The sequence below is a fragment of the Cervus elaphus genome, chromosome 20, assembly GCF_910594005.1.
Source record: "Cervus elaphus chromosome 20, mCerEla1.1, whole genome shotgun sequence".
NCBI classification, from domain to species: Eukaryota; Metazoa; Chordata; class Mammalia; order Artiodactyla; family Cervidae; genus Cervus; species Cervus elaphus.
The window spans coordinates 94,565,998-94,588,999 of record NC_057834.1 but is presented as its reverse complement, the minus strand read 5'-3'; the positions used below and the strand labels follow the sequence as shown (position 1 = coordinate 94,588,999).

At 36.4% G+C, this 23,002-nt stretch overlaps 1 protein-coding gene across 1 annotated transcript in view; it reads right to left on the bottom strand.

Moving 5' to 3' along the window:
* Positions 1 to 23,002, bottom strand: part of NEGR1 (neuronal growth regulator 1) — a 963,216-nt gene that overhangs the window by 535,147 nt on the left and 405,067 nt on the right. The window contains exon 2 of the mRNA XM_043877871.1: positions 15,059 to 15,291. Coding sequence (XP_043733806.1) covers positions 15,059 to 15,291 — 233 coding nt within the window. The remainder of the gene's footprint in view (positions 1 to 15,058; positions 15,292 to 23,002) is intronic.

Below are 23,002 nucleotides of genomic sequence, written 5' to 3'. Positions count from 1 at the left end.
ATATGGATCGAATGAATTCAGTGAGCCCTGACACTTGCATCTTCCCATACATGAAAGATTGCTAAATTCCTTACTTCTAGATATCTGATTTTCCTTACTTAACAACAATCTTTTGTTGTTTATGGGCCTCCTAGGTGGCGCAAACTACCTGTCCCTTGCTGAAAACTTCTTTATAATGGACTCATCCCCCTACTTCCTCAGAAACAGTTCTCTCAGGAGATGCTGTCTCCTGGGGCTCGAAGTCCTAAAAAATTCCCACCAAATAAACATAACTCAACTTTTAGGTTTTGTGTATTTTTTCAGTCAACAGTACCCTGCATATATACCTGTTCCAGCTCCTATCTAACTTTAGGGCATTTATTTGCCATATGCCTCCTGTCAGTATTGTCCCACTGGTTTGTAAGTTCCTTGAAGGGAAAGGCTAATTTTTGTTTGTGGATCTTTGTTTTGTTTTCCTAACACCTAGAACAATGCTTAGCCAAAGGCAAAATCTTAAAGAATGTGCTTTGGTTGCATTAGACTTAGTGTCCAAAGTCAGGTAACTGGTTTACCAGAGAAGAGTCCCAAATTGCTTTTCATTAGTTTTCCCACAAGGCACAGATGAAGCTGTAAAGATTAAGGCCTGGGATATAGCTGGACAACTCATAGATCCCAGGGTAAATATACTACCACAGCTTTATAGCCTCTCTTTAGGTTATTTTTCTTAAATTTTCAGTCTGTGTAGATAATAAAAGATTACCATTTCTACTCATACCATTGTGTATTTGTAGCTGTAATATTCATTAAGGATACAACTGAAATGTTAATCATAATTACACCCAAAAGCTAATAAAGAGAAGCCCAAGGCTCACATAAATACCAGCATTTAATATTTATACACACTTTTATCTTTTCCTTCCTAATTTATCTTCCATTCTGATGATTAGTTTGAGACCCCAATATATGTGTAATTAATTTTAAAATTTATTTTTAAATTTGCTTTGTATGCTCAGGAATGATATATACATGTGTTGGGTTTATATTAATAATATATATTTTTTCAAGAATGTAAAGAGGTAATTATTATTGTATAAAATGCTTACCTATGTAGATGATAGAGCTTAAAACATGTTTCTTGAGAGCACTTACAGGTAGAAACACTTGACATCTTAGGAAAAAGATTTGTATCAGTCAGGATCCAGTCAGGAAAATAGGAACCAATATGAGTCTTTCACATAAAGGGGGTTTAATACAGGGAATTGTTTACACAAGTAATGAAGGACTAAACAGACAAAGCATATGAAGATGAGCAATTCAGAGACTTGTAACAGGAAGCCACTGATATCCCTGCTTGTAAGCAGGTATCACTACCAGATCCTAGAGGTGGGGACTGTTCATCGGGAGCTAGATCCTCAGCAGAGGACTCTCTGGCATGAGCTGGAGTCAAGGAAAAAGGCATGGGGCGACGAGACAGCAAAATAGTCTGCCTTCTCCCTTTCTTCTGTCTCATTTCTTGCCAGTGTCTTCCACTGGATCAATCCTGCCAGAGAACAAAGAAGCTTGGGAACACACCCATGGAGGCCGGGTTGGTCAGCCAATCCCATGATACAAAACATAACAAAAGAGTTACAAAGAATAGCTTTGAAACCAAATAGGCAAAAATGACTGTTACTGTCATCTTTCCTTTCATATTAGGTAGTATTTTTTTTTCTTAGTACACTTTTTTTTTCCCCTAATTACTGTAACCCAAAACCCTGCATTGGTATAAATTTATTATACCTTTTCATAGATTTTCTTCACAGAAAGGAAGAGTAATTAATTTTACAAATGTTTTACAGAATAACTTCATTGTCTAATTCTTAAATAAAAGTCACTTGAAATCAATGAGAACAATCTCAATTATATCCCAATAGAAAGGATAAAAAGAGGACAGAATCTATCTGTACATTATTAGCTCACTGGAAAAAGAAGGTAAAGTCTTTTGAATATCTACTTGAGTCAGATAATCTGAGAAATTTCTTATATGTCTAATTTATTTTAATTTTCCCAGTCATCCAAAGAGTTGGATATTACTTTTTACTTCTCAGTGAACGAAATTGAGTCTTAAAAAGACGGTGACACTTAGAACCAACTTCATATATTTTGTAAGTATCATAGCTGAACATCATCTGAGGTCAATCCAATGCATAAACCACACTAGACTACTTAGGAGGATATTGGTTTTAACTAGTTTCAAGGGGAGATATAGCCTAAATAATACTGAATGAGAAACATGAGAAGAATTTTGTCTGATTATTGGCTAACTTGTATTCTTAGGGGCCTTCACTCATTCATTCTATCATTTATTAAATATTTATTTTAGCTCAACTTACATGACAGCCCTTATTGTAATTACTGAGTAGGGCTGTCAGAGATAAGATCCCTACATTCATGGAACTTGTTACAACCTGCCACACAATGGATAATTAAAACTTGTATACATCTTTTCTACTAGTCAAGTGGTTCTCAACCTGGGGTGATTTTTTACCCCAGCAAATGTTTGCTAATATCTAGAGATACTTTGGAGTGTCACAACTAGGGCATGCTACTATGTCTTAGGTGTTGAGGCCAGTGTATAGGTCCATTCAGGCTGCCATCAGAAACTATCATAAACAGAGTGGCTTACAAACAGGAAATGATCATTTCTCATAGACTTAAACATCCAAAAGCATGACATTGGCAGATTTGGTGTCTGATGAAACCTCACCTCCTAGATAACTGTCTCTTCACTGTAACCTCATATGGTGGAAAGGGGGAGAGATTTCTTTAGGGTTTCTTTTATAAAAACACTAATCCCATTTTTGAGGGCTTCATGCTTGTGACCTAAGCACCTTCCAAAAAGCCCCTTTCTTAATGCCATAATGTTGGCCCTAGGGTTCAACATATGAATTTGGGCAGGACACAGACATTCAATACATAGCAGTCAGGCAGCCAAGGATGCTCCTAAATGTCTCACAATATACAGAAAATTTCTTTTCCTCTACCACACACACACACACACATTCATTATATGATTCAAAATGTTAACAGTGCCAAGGTTGGGAAACCCTGTTCTAGATAGATATGAAAGTATTTTCTATTTTTGAGTGTATGTGTATTAGATTCCTATTTGCTGCCAAAGCAAATTACCACAGAGTGGTTTAAAACAACACTAATTTATCCCATAATTATAGGTTAGATGTCCAATATAAATCTCTCTTAGTGAAAACTGAGGTGTTGGTAGAATTATTTTTTCCTGGAGTCTCTAATAGGCAATCCATTTCCTTTCATCTTCCAGCCTCCAGAGGGTCCTCATATTTATTTGCTCACAATCCCCTTCCTCTGTCTTTAAAGCCAGAAAGGGTGGTTGAGTATTTCTTATATTCTATCACTGTGACCCACTTCCACAGTCATATCTCCATTTGATTCTCTTCTTCTGCCTCCCTTTTTCACTTTTAAGTACTTATGTGATATCCTTGGGTCCATCTGGATAATCTAAAATAATGTCCCTATTTTAAGGTCAGCTGCTTTGTAATCTTAGTTCTCCTTTGAGTCATGGTCACCTTTGGGGACTGTTATTCTGCTTACACAAAGAAGGATACATGTGCAATTTTTAGCAAAGTTATTTGTACCTAGGAGGTATTGAACTAAAGTGAACTGCCCAAGGGATCTAAAAAAAAAAAAAAAAAATTAAACTGACTTAATCCTAGATGTCTTTTTAAAATAGACTACCTTTAAAAGGTAAGGTCCTAAGTCTAGTAAAAGAGTATACATATGTTAGCTCTGCACTGACAAAAAGTTCTTCCTCAAATCTTCAACATGCTGTTTTAAAACACATCTTCACATTCACTTGCTCAAATCAAAATCTGAAAGAATAAGTGAAATACCCGAGAGGAAATTCTAATAGTGGTATTCTTAACCCTTTAAAATGATAGCCTCTTACTTCTGTTTGGCGTTAGGAACCTTTGCCTACAATGTTAGTAGTGACTTTGTCCCATACAAAGTGTATTTGTATTCTCAAAATAACATTGCTAAGAGAATATATATATATGTGTGTGTATATATATATATATATATAGTAAAATACTGCTATCCAATTTAAATATATTTTCACTGCAACATGCAATCACTATTCTGCATTTGCAAAAACATGGGGATTAGCAGAGGATAAGGATGCTATGACCTGGAATAAAAATAAGCAACCTAAGTCATAAATGCCTAACTAATCCTTTTAATTTAAAAATTTTCCTGTTATGTCAGCATTCTTGGTGTTATGCCCTAAAGATAGCATCAATACATTAAATCACAGCTTAAGCAAAGTGATTAGCATGAAGGCAGGGAGAAAGAAGTACATACACATATACAACGAATACATTTCTGCTGAGTACCTAATATTTGTCAGGAACTGTTCTGGATATTTGGGAGTCAAAAGGGATTAAGACCCAGTCCTCACCCACAAAGAGTAACTGAGGTTCTTATTTGGGCAAATTTAGTGATTGCACGAGCATTTTGCTCATAGAAGTCTATAAAATGTAGAGGGTATGTACATTTTTCTAGAGACCAGGTCTGCAAATTTTAAAATGGGTCAATGACTGCAAAATGCTTAAGAACCATTGGTCTAGATGCAGACTGGCTTCCTCAGTGGCTCAGCAGTAAAGAATCTGCCTGCAATGCAAGAGACACAGGAGATAACTGGTTCAGTCCCTGGGTTGGGAAGAGCCCCTGGAGGAAGAAACGGCAACCCACTCCAGTATTCTTGCTGGAGAGAAGCCTGGCAGGTTACAGTCCTAGGGTGGCAAAGAGGTGGACACGACTGAGCACACATGCACTCTTAATGTGGGTTAGAACATCTGACAGCTTAGTTCAGACACATGAGCCACCTTTTCTGTGTCTATCTTCTGCTCTTACTAGGTGACGAAAGGACTGCTGAAGGAATTGGAGGGAAGTGGTGCAGGTCAGGACACAGAGTGACTTGTGGTACAGGTCAGAGAGGCATCAGATCACAGAGTGACTCGTATTCTGCACATTGAACTTTACCATTAGTCTTAATTGTGTCTCTTTAACTCTTGACACTATACATAATTAATTCTTATTGTTCTGCTACAAATCATATGATAAGCAATATCATTAGCAGATTCAAAATTTCTCCTCTGCTAAATTTTTGTCTTTATCCATCATAAAGGTTACAAGTGTCATTTCATTCAGAATGTAGTTAATAAAAACAGCAAAACCCTAATTGTCTTTGTAGTAATTTCTTGACTATACACATAACTTGGAGAAGAAAACAGTAAATTTATTTCATAGGTCAAATCCTATTGCAATAACTGTCCTAGGAGAACACAAATTATTTCACCAGACTAAGATATTATTTGCAGGGTTTCTCAAAATAAGTGGACTAGCTAAAGCTTGGTAATCTTTTATTTATAGAGAGATTTTCATACTGATGGTGTATACTGCATTGGGATTTGACATGTATTATTTACACAGTTGTTTATTTTTTTTTAGGGAAAAATAAAGATACCAAGATAGGCAACAAATGTAACTGTTCTTAATTATAACACAAAACCAAACAATTAATACCAAAAAAATAAAAATATGATCAGTCTGAGACTTCAGATACTTATCAAACTATGTGCTTCAAGAAGCAGAATGACTATCCATCAATCTCTGAAGGGACTTTCAATGGGCAGCAAATCTTGCTTAAAGGGTTATCTATTTTAAAATAGTTTCAAATTGCATTTTGAACTCTTTATTACCAAAACTGGAAATATGGCTTTACTCAATATCAAAATGAGTGATAAATTTTGTTCCTCTTAAACACACCCCATTCTCAGGTATCCTTTTAGTTAATATTTGCCAAAATGATTTAAAACTTAAAGCTTAGAAGAGAAGGACAAAGCCAGAATTGCTCCCCAACAACGCTGACTGCAAACTGTAAAACTCTTTGCTTTTCTTGTCCCACTTCTACACCCTCCCGAAAAATTATCCAAATCATGAGTAGATCAGAGGTACTGGAGTAGAACCTTCCTTGTTGGCACAATTTACTAGTAACAAAGATGCTAATTTAAATTTTGACACTGTTCCCCTTACTGTTACCAAATCACAAAATTTAGCAGTAGTTTTCATAAAATTCCTTCTATAGAAAAAAGGCATAGTTCAGTCAACAGCATGAAATATCTATCAATATTTATTTTCGCTCTTTCTCATTTCTCTCATTTACTAATGACAACATATTGAAAGTTTATAAGAAAATATTACCAAATTACTCATTTCCTCCATGTAGAATTTTGGATTTTTGCACAGTTTTGATCAATAATGTGATTTTAATACAAGATTTTATATTAAACAATATATATATGTATAAATATAACTATATACTAACTTTTGGTTAGGAATATATGACCACTACACTTAAAGAGATAATTTTTTTTTCAAAGAAAAGTACTATTTATTGAAATCTACCATCTCTTTCTGCTACTGTTTTTACCTCAACTGCAGAAAAGGCATGGCCAATAATTTTTTCTAAAGACTATAAAAGAAAACAAATATTTAGAAGAGATAAAAATGTTTATTCTGGAAGAAGTACCAATATTCAAATAAAAATTTCACTAAAAATTAGTTCAATGAATCTTATTTCTTATGAATCTTAGTAGCTACATCAATAACCTATTCAATATCAATACACTCACAAATAAAATGAAGTTATGATTTTCTGGAAGCTGGCCTGATATGCACTGCCAGGTACCATAGCATTTCTAGCCAGACTGAAATATCTGAAAAGAAAAGTGAAACAGTCTACCTGAAAAGTGCATGAATTTTAAAAGTGTATGCAAGATTTTACTGCTTTCAAAGGTCTAGCTCATATAAAGTCCATATGAGTAGACCTGAGCTTTTCTGTGCGGGTACATTTGAGTGAATATTTTGCTGAAGTCTAGATCACAAATGATGTCTGAAAGATTTGTTTTTCCCAGTTTCACAGATTAGGCATATTTTTTCTAAAATCTTTAGACCCCAAACCATTATCTTTCTGGATATCAATACTACTTAATATCTTATAGTGTGGCATGCTAAATCACCTCAGTTGTGTCCAACTCTTTCGGACCCCAGGGCCTGCAACCCCTCAGGCTCCTCTGTTCATGGGCTTCTTTGGGCAAGAATACTAGAGTGGGTTTGCCATGCCCTCCTCAGGAGATCTTCCCAACCCAGGGATGGAACCATAGTTTCATTATGTTTCCTGCATTGGCAGGCAGGTTCTTTTACCACTAGTGTCACCAGTAGCTACTATTACTACCTTATATATTAACATATTAACAGAGTAAATGTTTCTGTTAGGTAGTTAGAATAGGAAAAAGGAGTCCAGAATGGCGGTGGCTAAAAGATAAGGAAGGGAAAAGCCTGCAAAAATAGAACAAAGGAAGGTCCTAGGACCAAAGTGAGGACCTCAGCTAGAAGAAACTGTACCCCTGGCTAGCCCAATTTACATGGGGCAGGCCCAGGAGAGAGGAGGAAAAACATATAAAGGATGAGCCAAAGGGCCAGGGCTCTCTCTGTTCTTTTGTGTCTTTTGGATTGGCATGCCCTCACACTCGAGGATGTGTTTTCCTTTATTTTCTAAATAAAACTGAGCTGTAACATGGAGCTGTAACACTGATCTGTCTGAGAGCTGAAACACAGTCTGTCCGAGGGTAGTGACACGCCGAGGGCTTTAACATCCATTGCTTCAAATTTTTCTTGTGACAAGACAGACGGAGGGAATTACACACTCCCTTGACATTTCCATTGGACAAAACCCTTGGGAAATATGACAATCCTGTTAACTAATGGGGCATAAGCTCCAAAATGCTTACAAATGATTTTCTTTCTAAATTGAAAATCTGTATATTTTAGACCAACATAAAATATAAAAATGGGGGAAGTTTAGGTAAGGTTCCACTGTTACTAGTAAATCACTGTGGGAAAAATCTATAAGAACTAATACAACTTTATTTATATCATTTTTCTTATAACTGAACTTTGAGCCAGTGATTGGTATTCAGGTATTGACTAGTCTGCATTAATTTAGTGCATTTTGCCTTCCACAGGATCTTTACCATAATGTGAATTGGGGTAACATATTCCCTGGTGGTTCAGTGGTAAAAATCTCATCTGCAATACAGGAGATGTAGAATTCATGGGCTTGATTCATGGTTGGGAAGATCCCCTGGAGGAGGAAAAGGCAACTCACTCCAGTTCATGGGGCAACCTTATGGAGAAAGGAGCCTGGCAGGCTACAGTCCATGAGGTCACAAAGAGTCAGACATGAGTAAGCATGCACGAACGAATTGGGGTAAACAAAAAAATGATTTATGGTAGAATAGGTAGTAATTCCTTACAGAGGGAATGAGAATGAGTATGTACACACCTAACCCTGTAACTGTGATCTCAATTATATGATACCACTCATAACATAATTTTAGAGAGTAAATGATTAATATTTTCTCATAAGCAAATGATATATGTATACATACATATATATTATCACATATAAGGTGGTCTTATAAATTTACCTCTGTTTCAAATTGATGAAATAAAGCTATAGATCCTATATAAAAACTAAGGTCATTTTTTGGAGATTATTTTCCCCATAAAAACAAACAAACAAAAAAACCCCAAAAATGAGCTTGTAAATTCAGAGAACAGGTTGGTGGTTGGGAAGAGAAAGGCAAAACAAGTGACTGGGATTAAAAAGTACAAATTTTCAGTTCTAAAATAAATAAGTCATGGGGATATAATGTTCCACATGTTGACAATTGGAGGAGGTTATGGAAAGGACATGACAACAGGCTGACCCTAGAGCTGGACTTAGGCAATCGGAGACTCTTCTCCCTCTCCCCTGTCAGTTCTGCTCACTGTTTGCACTACTAGCAGCCATTTCAAGGACTCAACCTTAAGAAAGCAATGTGTTTTTTAGGACTGTCTGGACTGAAAACATGCCTGAACTCTCTTAAGGGCTCAATATAAACTTTTAAGATTCTTCCAAGTACGTATAGAGGTCCACTCATCTTATGATCACTCAAGACTAGCCTCATATGTAAGTTTTCTCATTTCTTAAAGCTGCCCCCTACCAACCTCAACTGGTCTCAATCTGAACTGGTCTGCCTCTTTCTCAGGTCTCTTCTTGACCTTTGTGTATGGGTACTAGTTTTGGATTTCACCAGAGGAACTCTAACTGATCTTGCTTCTCTTTCTGTGTTGGGTGCTAAAATTCTTAGAACTAAAATTTTTACCAAGCCCTAAAATATATAAAGAAATCATAGCACAAATTTTATGATTCAACCTCATATATAATTATATATCTTTTGTTTCTGATTTATCCTATTCACCTTGGTGTACTAAATACTTTTTATAAGCCATTTTTAATTCCAATCCAGTGTAAAATAGAGTGCTAATAATAAATAATATTTGAATGTGCTGTCTTTTGACATTACAAAGATTTTCTTTCAACAATGACTAAGCTAGAGGCAAGGATCTAACATGGTCATAGTTAAAGATCTTTGAGTTGAAAGAGGATGGAATTTACAACTAGGATATACATTAGAGAGTATTCTTGTAATAAATTGCTGGTGAAGAAAGAAAAGGGAAGATTGAACAGAGCAAGAATTTGAGCTGTGGTGGATGCTGTTCAGTGACTTCAGCTGCTCTAGAGCCAAAATGGTGCATCAGTTATCTAACTGGACAGAAGACAGAAGTTTTTATAACCCCTGCTTTAATGAGTCATCAGTCATTGCTGCTCCAGGTAGAACTTAATCTTTCCTCTCTATGTTGTTCTTCAGTCTCTAACTCATGTCTGACTTTTTGTGACCCCATGAACTGCCACACGCCAAGCTTCCCTGTCTCTCGCTCCTGGAGTTTGCTCAAGTTCATGACCACTGAGTATGTGACACTGTCCAACCATCTCATTCTCTGCTGCTCCTCTCTCCTTTTGCTTTCAATATTTCCCAGCATCAGGGTCTCTTCCAATGAATCAGCTCTTCAAATCAAGTGGCCAAAGTATTAGAGCTTCAGCATCGGTCCTTCCAATGAATATTCAGAGTTGATTTCTTTAGGATTGACTAATTTGATCTCCTTGCAATCCAAGGGATTCTCAAGAGTCTTCTCCAGCACTGCAATGCAAAAGCATTAGTTCTTTGGCACTCAGCCTTTTTTATGGTCCAACTCTCACACCTGTACATGACTACTAGAAAAATCATAGCTTTGACTATACAGACCTTTGTTGGCAAAGTGATGTCTCTGCATTTTAATATGCTGTCTAGGTTTGTCACAGCTTTCCTTCCAAGGAGCAAATGTCTTTCAATTTCATGGCTGCAGTCACCATCTGCAGTGATTTTGGAGTACAAGAAAATAAAATCTGTCACCATTTCCACTGTTTCCTCATCTATTTGCCAGAAAGTGATGGGACTGGATGCTATGATCTTAGTTTTTTGAATATTGTGTTCTAATCCAATGTTCTCACTCTCCTCTCTCACCCCATCAAGAGGCTCTTTAGTTCCTCTTCAGTTTCTGCCATTAGCATGGTATCATCTGCATATCTGAAGTTGCTGATATTTCTCTCCTCAGTCTTGATTCCAGCTTGTGATTCAACCAGCCAAGCATTTCACATGATTTACTCTGCATATAAATTAAAAATTCAGGGTGACAATATACAGCGTTGTACTCCTTTTCCAATTTCGAACCAGTCAGTTATTCTGTGTCTGGTTCTAAGTGCTGCTTCTTGACCTGCATATAGGTTTCTCAGGAGATGGGTAAGGTGGTCTGGTATTCCCATCTCTTTATTAATTTTTCAATTGATTGTTGTGATCCACACAGTCAAAGGCTTTAGTGTAGACAGAGAAGCAGAAGTAGATTTTTTTTTTCTGGAATTCCCTTGCTTTTTCTATGATCCAACAGATAATGGCAATTTGATCTCTGGTACCTCTGCCTTTTCTAAATCCAGCTTGTACATCTGAAGATTTCAGTTCACATACTGTTGAAGCCAAGATTGAAGGATTTTGAGCATAACATTACTAGCATGTGAAATGTGTGCAATTGTACAACAGTTTGAACATTCTTTGACATTGTCCTTCTTTAGGACTGGAATTAAAACTGACCTTTTCCAGTTCTGTGAGACATTATTTTGCTTACATGTTTGAGTGCTGGTCAAAACTCCTTCTACTCTGCCTAGAGAAAACCTAGAGTATATCTCCCTGAAAGGGCACAGGTTGAATGATAAATGTTCCATATACTCTGTGTGTGTGAATGCGTGTGTGTCTTAAAACAATACACATTTGTTATTTCCATTTCTATCCTAGAATGTTTTAACTGCTCAGAGTCTCACAAGGCAGCAGTCAGGGTGTTGGCTGGAACTGTTGTATATATATTCACGTGTTATACAATATCTTTAGGTGCCTTATTTTGGGCTGTATACAACCTAGATTCTAGATGCTGACTTTAGTAGAAACCATTGTGTTATATGGGTTTCCCTGGTGGCTCAGAAAGTAATGAATCCAACCACAGTGCAAGAGACTTGGGTTTGATCCCTGGGTCAGAAGATCCCCTGGAGGAGGGCATGGCGACCCACTGCTGTATTCTTGCCTGGAGAATTCCACGGACAGAGGAACCAGGCGGACTGCAGTCTATGCGGTGGGAAAGAGTTGGACATGATTGAGCAACTAACACTAACTGTGTTCTATATTTGAATTTTTAAATGTTTGAACATTTAAATTTTATGTTATCATGACAGTATTGTGATAGAGATCTCCCTTCATAATAAGTATTCAAGTCATATCTATTCTATACTCATGAACAATAAAGACTGCTGTTAGTAAATGCTATACCAAATGGTTTGAAATGCTGGACAAATAGGTAACTTGATTTAATCGCATTAAATATGGACAATGAAAAATTTATTTTCTTACTACATCTATCAGCCAATTTCCATCCCTATGAAGCAAAACTCCAATATACCACATTCTTCAAATTCCATGAGTACATACATACATAGATACATACATACATACACACCTCAGTTGGTGAAAGAAAACATGGAGATAACTAAAGCACTAAAGTGAAAGTGTTAGTCACTCAGTTGTGTCTGACTCTATGAGACCCCACCAGGTTCCTCTGTCCATGGGATTCCCCAGGCAAGAATCCATGAGTGGGTTGCCATTACCTTTTCCAGGGGATCTTTCCAACCCAGGGATTGAACCTGGGTCTCCTGCATTGTAGGCAGATTCTTTGCCATCTGAGCCATCAGGGAAGTCCCAGATAAAATATACTTAGTAGAATAAGTACTAGAAGGTGCTACTATGTAAAAATTACTTTGCATAGTTCTCAATACAAGTGTTATACATTGTGTTATGATTTGTTTTTCATTTTTTTAACTTAAATAACTATTTTTCTTTCAAATCAAAAGCAAATAACCACAGTGGATTTTTTCCCCTGTCATTTGTCTTTTTGGTTTGGATTAGGATTGACCTCAAGATTTTCTGATCTGAGTCCACTTTCTTCAAATGAGAAAACTAAAGTTTAGAGAGTCTTTCAAGAGCAATTATACGTTTGGAATCCAGGTTTTCCAACTCCTATTCCAGTGTCTTTTCTCCCCCATTATTCCATTTATTGATATTAAAATCTCTGAGAAAACAATAATACCAACAAATATCCCATGCACAGTCTGTGTTGACAAGATATCCTTTTTATTATCCCCTTTCTAAAATGACTTTTAAAAAATAGCTCCCTTGAGTACATAGCTTCAACAATTAAAGATGAGCTTTGTTTTTACCAGCCAAGGTGTGTTTGACATCAGTGATTAACAAATAGCCTTCTCTTACTTGTTAATATTTCCTTACCTTGGTCACCCAAGGCTTGACAAATTATTAGGCAAAGAGCATACACTTTAAAACTATCCAAATACATCTGAGTATCAGACAACCTAACAAATTTAGAGACTGAAGAAATGTGCACATCAGTTTATTTCTGTTTACAGTGAAGAAATGTAACTTAAGTAGGGTTTGACTTTTTGTGACATTTATTTAGTTCTTGAAATTGACTGACAAGCCTATTAATTTGTTCCTTGAACTTTATTAATGTAATTGGAAAACTGCCCACATGTCAATCAACTTCTAATAAGTAATTAGGTTCATAAATACTGTAAAATTATTAGCTTTTAATTTGACCCATCCACATATGTCAAAACAGTAACACTAATTTTATTCTTCTAGAGGAACAAAATATAGTGATAAAAATTCAGTAAGTGCATTTGTAAAATGCTCCTCCTAAAATAGTGCTCAAAAGTTTACAATGGCCAGCAAAAAATAGTGCTGAAATAAGGCATGTAACAATTTCAATACTACTGAACAATATATGTAATGTAAAATTATGAAGAAATTCTATGAAAATTGAGCATTTGTATTAGCAGGGCATATACATGTATATATATATAAATATAAATTTTGCAACCAGAACATACATATTTATAGTCTGGTCAAAATGTGGGCCTAATATGGGATAAGAGAGAATGAAGAAAAGGAAGGAGAGATTTTTTAGTGTTCAGAAATATATCATTTAAATACACAAGAAGTAAAATATCTATATCTTAAGTGATTCAAATATTACTGTCAAAGTGTACTTTCCCTCATATTATAAATTATTTTTTATAGTGTTTGAACTAGAAACTCAAGTCAAAAGGCACTGAACAAAACAAGAGAACAGGAATAGGTGTGGATAACTGAAGAAATGTGCCTTTGACTTGTAACTTCATGTCATTTTTTGAAACTGGAAAAACCACTGCCCTCTGGAATATCCAGATAATTTTTGGATACAAATTGACTTTGGTGAAAATTTTATTTTCTCATATGCTTTTAAATAAAAAAAAAACACCAAAAAGTCTTCAAAGATCTGTAATAAGAAAAACCACTGAGGAAATTCACTGACTTACCCTTCAGTGTATAATTTTCTTGTTAAAGCTAATTGTTTGATAAGTTTAATCATCACAAAGTTGAACTATTTACTAATAACTGAAGCTGTGCTTGAATCCACTTTTACCCTTATGTGATAAAATAGTAAAGTTGTAGAATAACAATCTTTTCTGAATGTAAGCCATGTAACTTAAATATTTACTGTTGATTTTTGAAGGGTAAACTAAAAAATAATACCAGTAACTTGCTCATTCAGCTTTTCTGATAGGAGTAAAACAGGCATTCACTGGCACTACATTATCATATAATTTGTTATTAGTTTTACTTAGAAATACTGCAATATCATTTTCAGTTCCATAGTATTCTATTTTTATGCACCCAGCACATGATTAATCTATATGGCACAAAGAAACAATGCAAAAGGCAAAAATATACATTTTTAATTTTACTAGCATTTTAATTACATTTTCCATGAAAAGTAATGTGTTGAGGGTAAATATGCTCTTACATTTTAGCATGCAAGCTAAAGAAAATAATTTGCTGATTCTGTTTATATTTGGAGATTGTAAGTTAGCTATGATTTATGATCTACTGGATGTAAATCAAAAATAAAACATTGTGAACCATATTTTTTCAGTTACTCTATATTTAATTAAAGTAATTCTAGAAGGGTGCTTCTCTTCATTGCAACTTGAATCAAAGTAAAAAGAAGCTGAATTGAGACAAAGTGTTGGAAAGCTTGAGGATTACTTTTAAAAAGTTACTATTCATATTGCAAAAAGTTCTAATATTTTAATGTAGCCATCACAGGTTATCAAAAATTTATTGTAATGTATCAATCATGTATTCTCAAAAATTTATTGAAGGGGTGACTCATAGGAAGAAACAAAATGAATCGTATACAAAAGAATCATAATGTGGTGTTAATGGATAATTTTTTACCTCGGTAAGTAGGGATTTGTATGCCTGTAATAGCCATTATACTTAATGGAATCTAAGAACATAAATCCCTGAAAACAGTGACAACATATCTTTCAACATTGTCAGTTACCTCTCAGTCATTCTGATATCTAAATACCAAATATTTCTAAGCATAGACCTCCACAATATAGCAGAATGGAAATGAGTACCTTGCACAGTTAGATGCACCTGCATTGTTCTTGGTGTATGTTGAGTCTGAACAGAACACGTGTACGGGCCATCATCTGTCACGTCTACATTCTGTATCTGGAGGCTGTAGTCCCTTTTATTCAATGTTGAAATTGAAACTCGAGGATCCACTGACCACTTATCACCTCCCGCAAAAATAATACTTGACCGATTGAGCCAGGCACCCTTTGAAGCTCCATCTTCCAAATAACACCTGCAAATTACCAGAGATAGAACATTATTAATCAAAATGAAAATGAGAGACATTATCTTTGTTCTGAGTGTATTTCCATATGCTGAATTATGGCACTGCTGCAAATGCAAACATCAGACATAAACACAGGAGACATGAACACACTGGTACATTTTTCATCCTCAAAACAAATATGAAACAATACCTTCGCACAGTATGTTTAATTTAAATCAAAGCCAGTCAAAATCTTCTTTTATTCAGTCTGGAGGACAAGTAAACTTAAATAAGGTTAAATTAGTTCAAATAACAATTTCAACATTAAAACACATTTCTTTCTTTGAAATTATAAGAAGTAGCATAGGTTCATTAGCTAGCCTGATTTAACCTAATCCATTTCTGTATATACTGTACCAGATGTATAAAACACAAAATGGTACCATATATAAGTTTATTTATTTTTTTGTTTTTTTATGTTTATTTTTAAAATTATCTGCATTTGCAGAGCAGTAGACTTGTACACCGAAACTATAAACTGCATTTTACTAATAATATTCCTGCTGCAATTAAATATAGCAAGGCTAATATAATACTTTTAGTAGTAAATTCTTGCCATCTTTTCAATAAACTGATCAATAGTTTTTCCAGAAAGCACTATTTTATCCAACAATACTTACAGAGCACCTACTATTCAAGGGACATTGCCTTTGCTCTCCAAAACTTTTAGTCTACTAAGGAAGACAACTAATTAAATCAACCAATTACTAATTAAGTCAACCAATGAATAAAGCACAGAAAGAATATTTTTATTAAATCAGATGCAAGACACATGAGAAACAAAAGAGGGGTGCTTGACATAGAAAGGTTGTTGCGAGTATAGAAAATGCCCAAGAGAAGGAGATGAATAGTGGAAGATGTGATGTTCTAGACAGAGGTGCAATATGTGGATAATACCAGGGAAAGGTGAGAGAGGAGAACCAAGCATTTCAAGCAAGTAGAAAGCCTGGAATATAGGCTAGGAGGGATGAGAGATAAAATTGAAAAGGTATACTAGACGTAAGTGATAATAGCAAGCATGATGGCTATTAGTAGATTTTAAGGCTAAATCTGAAGTCATTTATTCAGAGTTGTAATTCTGTAACAAAATTCAAAAATATAGCTTTGCATCCACCAGACATCAGGCATGCCAAGATTTGAAACAGAAGGCTGTGGTCACGTATCAGTGATTTTGCTGAGGCCTGGAATTTTAATTTTATCTTGAAAACACTGTGGTACAAATTAAAGACTGGTTCTCTCAAATGAGTACAAAGCACAGCTACAGAATCAAAATACACAGACAAGGAAATGGTTTGACAGCATCTCTACAGAACACCTTAGGAGATTGAAGGCAGCATTTTGAGAGTGGTACAAAATTGCAAGTTGAAAGCAACAGGGTAGACTACTGCCAACTGTATCAAACTAATCAGTGGGTGAAAAAATAAGAAACAAGATACATTGCTGAATCTACTTTGCAGTCAGCTTCACCATCTACAGAATGCAAACTAGTAGAAGTCATAAAGGTCACTGTTAATTAAAAAGCTTTTCCTGATGTATTTAATGAAGAAAATAAAACCCATTTTAATGACATAATTAAATAATTATAGTGTATTGTCATTCTTAATAATATGCTGAAAGAAGCTACAGGGGAGAGTTTTCATTTCACAAGATCACACGTGTACTGGTATGAGTAGAACATGGGACTACCTCTACAAGGATTGTGATAATTCCAATGTCTACATTTAATATGTGGGTTCACCAAGTGTTTATTGTGTGGCCTTTGCATTTGTGGCCTTCAAACTTTATCATATGTAGTGTTCCTAACAACACTGGGAGGTATAGATTGCTATGCTCAATTCATCATCAGAATATAAATAGAATTTTGGGCTTAAATGACTTGTCCAAGCCACATTGTTAGTGGGTGGCAAAGTTGAATTTGCAATCAAGTCTTGTATCTTCACATTCAATGTCCTTTTCACTGTAATGAAGATCAAAGGCTTTTAAAATAGATTTCAGATATGGGAAGATGATTAGCATGTTGCAGAAATTATTGCAAGTAATTTCTTATTTACTGAATGTGACCAACTGCTTAACCTGTCCTATTCTAAAGGAAGCAGAAAATTAATTATTAATGGATATTTTACCATGAAAGTCTGATTTAGAACACTCCGTCTGGTATTTTCCTTTCCCTAGAGACAGCAGCAGTTTTACCTTTATTTGGGGGTGGGGGTATCAAGAAGACTACAAAAAGTAACTGGTATTTAGATATTAGAGGTTTCATAGAACTGATCAGAGTTATAATTCTTACTCATAGTATAAGCACTGCTCCTCTGCTGTGGCATGTCAGGGATATTCATATAAGAATAAACTCTAACTTCTTCAATGAGAAAAACATGAAAAAAAAAGGATCCTTTATGTCTCCTTGGCTAAGATAATTATAGTACATAAATTTTATTGACTCCAATCCAAAATTTTTCAAAACATATATTAGGAAGACCCTTTAATGAGACTCATGGGAAGAAAGCTGGTGTATCATTTCCTTGGATTTCTGTAGAACTATGTCAGATCACTGAGGTAGAACCTAAATACCTCAAATTGACATATATGGAATTTAACAAATTGGGAACAGCAACACTTAGGCATGACTTTCTATTTTATAAAATTATTAGATATTTACAGAGACTATAAGAAGATGAGATGTTTGGATGTCATCACCAACTCAATGGACATGAGTTTTAATAAGCGCCATGAGTTGGTGATGGACAGGGAAGCCTGGTGTGCTGTGGTCCATGGGGTCGCAAAGAGTCAGACATGACTCAGCAACTGAACTGAACTGAAGGTCAACTATAAGATGATCATGTAAAATGTATTACATAGGCATATACATATATGTCTCCTATCTCGCTCCTCTTTGTTCTCCACATCCACCCTATTTTTTTCCATTTATACAAAGAAATGCTGCTTGATATGTGTATGCTCTATTAAGAAGAAATTCTGGAAAGAAAAAAAGAGTTTAGGGTATGACAGAGGGTAATGGGAGGGCACAAGAAGGACAGAAGTGGTGAAAATTAAGTTTTGTACTCTTTAGGCACCAAACTTTTTTTTTCCCTTTGGTTGAAGAACTCTAGTGATCTAAAGATATAATCTGTTGGAATCCTGACTCATGCAGAATTTATAATTCAGCAAGTAGGATAAATTACATTCATGACTTGCCATCATGAAGATTAGGAAGAGAAAATATAGTAATTAAATGGTTCTTATAATGGATTATTATAATTATCTGAAGGTTTCTGGCTTCTGCCATTGACACCATTCTCCCCACAACAAACAGAATGAACTTCAGAATTTAAACCAAATCACCAACAATTCCTGGAATCAAGGCTGCTTGGAGAAATATCAATAACTTCAGATAGACAAATGACACCATCCTTATGGCAGAAAACAAAGAGAAAGTAAAGAACTTCTTGATGAAAATGGGAGAGGAGAGTGAAAAACCTGGCTTAAAACCCAACATACAAAAAACTAAGATCATGGCATCTGGTCCCATCACTTCATGGCAAATAGATGGGAAAACAATGGGAACAGTGACAGACTTTATTTTCTAGGCTCCAAAATCGCTGCAGATGGTGACTCAGTTCAGTCACTCAGTCATGTCCAACTCTTTGCGACCCCATGGACTGCAGCATGGCCAAGCTTCCCTGTCCATCACCAACCCCCAGAGCTTACTCAAACTCATGTCCATTCAGTTAGTGATGCCATTCAACCATCTCATGCTCTGTCATCCCCTTCTCTTCCTGCCTTCAATCTTTCCCAGCATCAGGGTCTCTTCCAATGAGTCAGTTCTTCATATCAGGTGGTCAGAATGCTGGAGTTTCAGTTTCAGCATCAGTCCTTCCAATGAATATTCAGGACTGACTTCCTTTAGCATGGACTGGTTGGATCTCCTTGTAGTCCAAGAGACTCTCAAAAGTCTTCTTCCAACACTGCAGTTGAAAGGCATTAACTCTTCAGTGGTCAGCTTTCTTTATAGTCCACCTCTCCCATCCATACATGACCACTGGAAAAACCATAGCCTTGACTAGATGGACCTTTGTTGACAAACTAATATCTCTGCTTTTTAATATGCTATCTAGGTAGGTCATAATTTTCCTTCCAAGGAGTAAGCATCCTTTAATTTCATGACTGCAATCACCATCTGCAGTGAGTTTGGAGCCCAGAAAAATAAAGTCAGCAACTGTTTCCACTGTTTCCCAATCTATTTGCCATGAAGTGATGGGACTGGATGCCATGATCTTAGTTTTCTGAATGTTGAGCTTTAAGCCAACTTTTTCACTCTCCTCTTTCACTTTCATCAAGAGGCTCTTTAGTTCTTCTTCACTTTCTGCCATAAGGGTGGTATTATCTGCATATCTGAGGTTATTGATATTTCTCCCAGCAAACTTGATTCCAGCTTGTCCTTCATCCAGCCCAGCGTTTCTCATGATGTACTCTGCATATAAATTAAATAAGCAGGGTGACATATGCAGCATTGACATACTCCTTTTCCTATTTGGAACCAGTCTGTTGTCCCATGTCCAGTTCAAACTGTTGCTCCCTGACCTGCATACAGGTTTCTCAAGAGGCAGGTCAGGTGGTCTGGTATTCCCATCTCTTTCAGAATTTTCCACACTTTGTTGTGATCCACACAGTCAAAGGCTTTGGCATAGTTAATAAAGCAGAAATGCGTGTTTTTCTGGAACTCTCCTGCTTTCTTGATGATCCAGCAGATGTTGGTAATTTGATCTCTGGTTCCTCTGCCTTTTCTAAAACCAGCTTGAATATCTGGAAGTTCACGGTTCACATATTGCTGAAGCCTAGCTTGGAGAATTTTAAGCATCACTTTACTAGCATGTGAGATGAATGCATTTGTGCGGTGATTTGAGCATTCTTTGGGATTGCCTTTCTTAGTGATTGGAGTTAAAACTGACCTTTTCCAGTTCTGTGGCCACTGCTGGGTTTTCCAAATTTGCTGGCATATTGAGTGCAGCACTTTAACAGCATCATCTTTCAGGATTTGAAATAGCTCAACTAGAATTCCATCACCTCCACTAGCTTTGTTCATAGTGATACTTCCTAAGGCCCACTTGACTTCACATTCCAGGATGGCTGGCTCTAGGTGAGTGATCATACCATCATGATTATCTGGCTCGTGAAGATCTTTTTTGTACAGTTCTTCTGTGTATTCTTGCCACCTTTTATTAACATCTCTGCTTCTGTTAGATCCATACCATTTCTGTCCTTTTGAGCCCATCTTTGCATGAAATGTTCCCTTGATATTTCCAATTTTCTTAAAGAGATCTCTAGTCTTTCCCATTATATTGTTTTCCTCTATTTCTTTGCATTGATCGCTAAGGAAGACTTTCTTAGCTCTCCTTGCTATTCTTTGGAACTCTGCATTCAAATGGGTATATCTTTAATTTTCTCCTTTGCTTTTCCCTTCCCTTCTTTTCACAGCTATTTGTAAGGCCTCCTCAGACAGCCATTTTGCTTTTTTGCATTTCTTTTCCTTGGGGATGGTCTTGATTCCTGTCTACTGTACAATGTCAGGAACCTCTGTCCACAGTTCATCAGGCACTCTGTCTATCAGATGTAGTTCCTTAAATCTATTTCTGACTTCCACTGTACAATCATAAGGGATTTGATTTAGGTCATATCTGAATGGTCTAGTGGTTTTCCCCACTTTCTTCAATTTCAGTCTGAATTTGGCAATAAGAGATTCATGATCTGAGCCACAGTCAGCTCCCAGTCTTGCTTTTGCTGACTGTATAGAGCTTCTACATCTTTGGCTGCAAAGAATATAATCAATCTGATTTCAGCATCAACCATCTGGTGATGTCCATGTGTAGAGTCTTCTCTTATGTTGTTGGAAGAGGGTGTTCCCTATGACCAGTGCATTCTCTTGGCAGAACTCTATTAGCCTTTGCCCTGCTTCATACTGTACTCCAAGGCCAAATGTGCCTGTTATTACAGGTGTTTCTTGACTTCCTATTTTTGCATTCCAGTCCCCTATAATGAAAAGGACATCTTTCTGGGGTGTTAGTTCTAGAAGGTTGTAGGTCTTCATAGAAATGTCAACTTCAGCTTCTTCAGCGTTCCTGGTTGGGGCATAGGCTTGGATTACCGTGATATTGAATGGTTTACCTTGGAAACGAACAGAGATCATTCTGTCGTTTTTGAGATTGCATCCAAGTACTGCATTTTGGTCTCTTTTGTTGACTATGATGGCTGCTCCATTTCTTCTAAGAGATTCTTGCCCACAGTGGTAGATATAATGGTCATCTGAGTTAAATTCACCCATTCCAGTCCATCTTAGTTTGCTGATTGCTATAATGTCGATGTTCATGATTGTCATCTCCTGTTTGACCACTTCGAATTTGCCTTGATTCATGGCCCTAACATTCCAGTTTCCTATGCAGTATTGCTCTTTACAGCATTGAACCTTGCTTCTATCACCAGTCCCATCCACAACTGGGTATTGTTTTTGCTTTGGCTCCATCCCTTCATTCTTTCTGGAGTTATTTCTCCACTGGTCTCCAATAGCATATTGGGCACCTACCGACCTGGGGAGTTCATCTTTCATTGTCCTATCTTTTTGCCTTTGCATACTGTTCATGGGCCATACTGTTCATGTTCACGGCCAGAATACTGAAGTGGTTTGCCATTCCCTTCTCCAGTGGACCATTCTGTCAGACCTCTTTACCATGACCCGACCATCTTGGGTGGCCCCACAGGCACAGCTTAGTTTCATTGAGTTAGACAAGGCTGTGGTCCGTGTGATCAGATTGGCTTGTTGTCTGTGATTGTGTTTTCAGTCTGTCTGCTCTCTGATGCCCTATCTCAGTGCCTATCGTCTTACTTGGGTTTCTCTTACCTTGGATATGGGGTATCTCTTCAGGGCTGCTGCAGCAAAGCTCAGCCACTGCCCCTTACCTGGTGGGGTAGCTCCTCTTGGCCGCACCTATTTACTGGGTTATTATTTTCTGTCTCTCCCTGCTAAAAGTAAGATCCAGGAACTGTCCATTTAGCCACTTCTATATATTCTAAGGCCCTATACATAATGGACAATAAATATAAATACTTGTTGAGTGGATGAATGAGGGCAAAAATTAACATACTTTTAGAAGAAGAAATAATATCGTAAAGTGTATCAAAATTTCCAAAGTGCAATCTGGTTCGGCAAGAAAAGTCATGGACATATTAACTGTGACACTAAATAATTAAACAGAGATATTTGTGGCACAAACAATAACTGTTGTAAAACACAGAGGAAGGCCTAAGCAATCAAGTGTTTGGTGGGGAACTAAACTCAGCATTGAGTGAACAGAGTAAAGTGGTTGGTGGGGGTTAGAGGTCGGTTCATAACTACTTGAACTAAAAAAGATCCACAGTGTTTGTCTCTGTACTTGAGGAACCACTTCAGGCCAGTAAATATTCTGCTTAGTATGTACTGGGCACTTTGTTAGGCACTTTACATTCCATATTCTGTTTAATCCTCACATAAATTATGAGCCAGACACTAGTATCTTCATTTTATCTACAAAGACATGAAGATACTGGGAAATTGTAACTAGAACAAAGCCGATCAGCCTGTACTCTTAACCACAGTGATAGACTATTCTATTCATTCTTAGAGTCAGACTGCAGCAAGGGTGATGGGTTC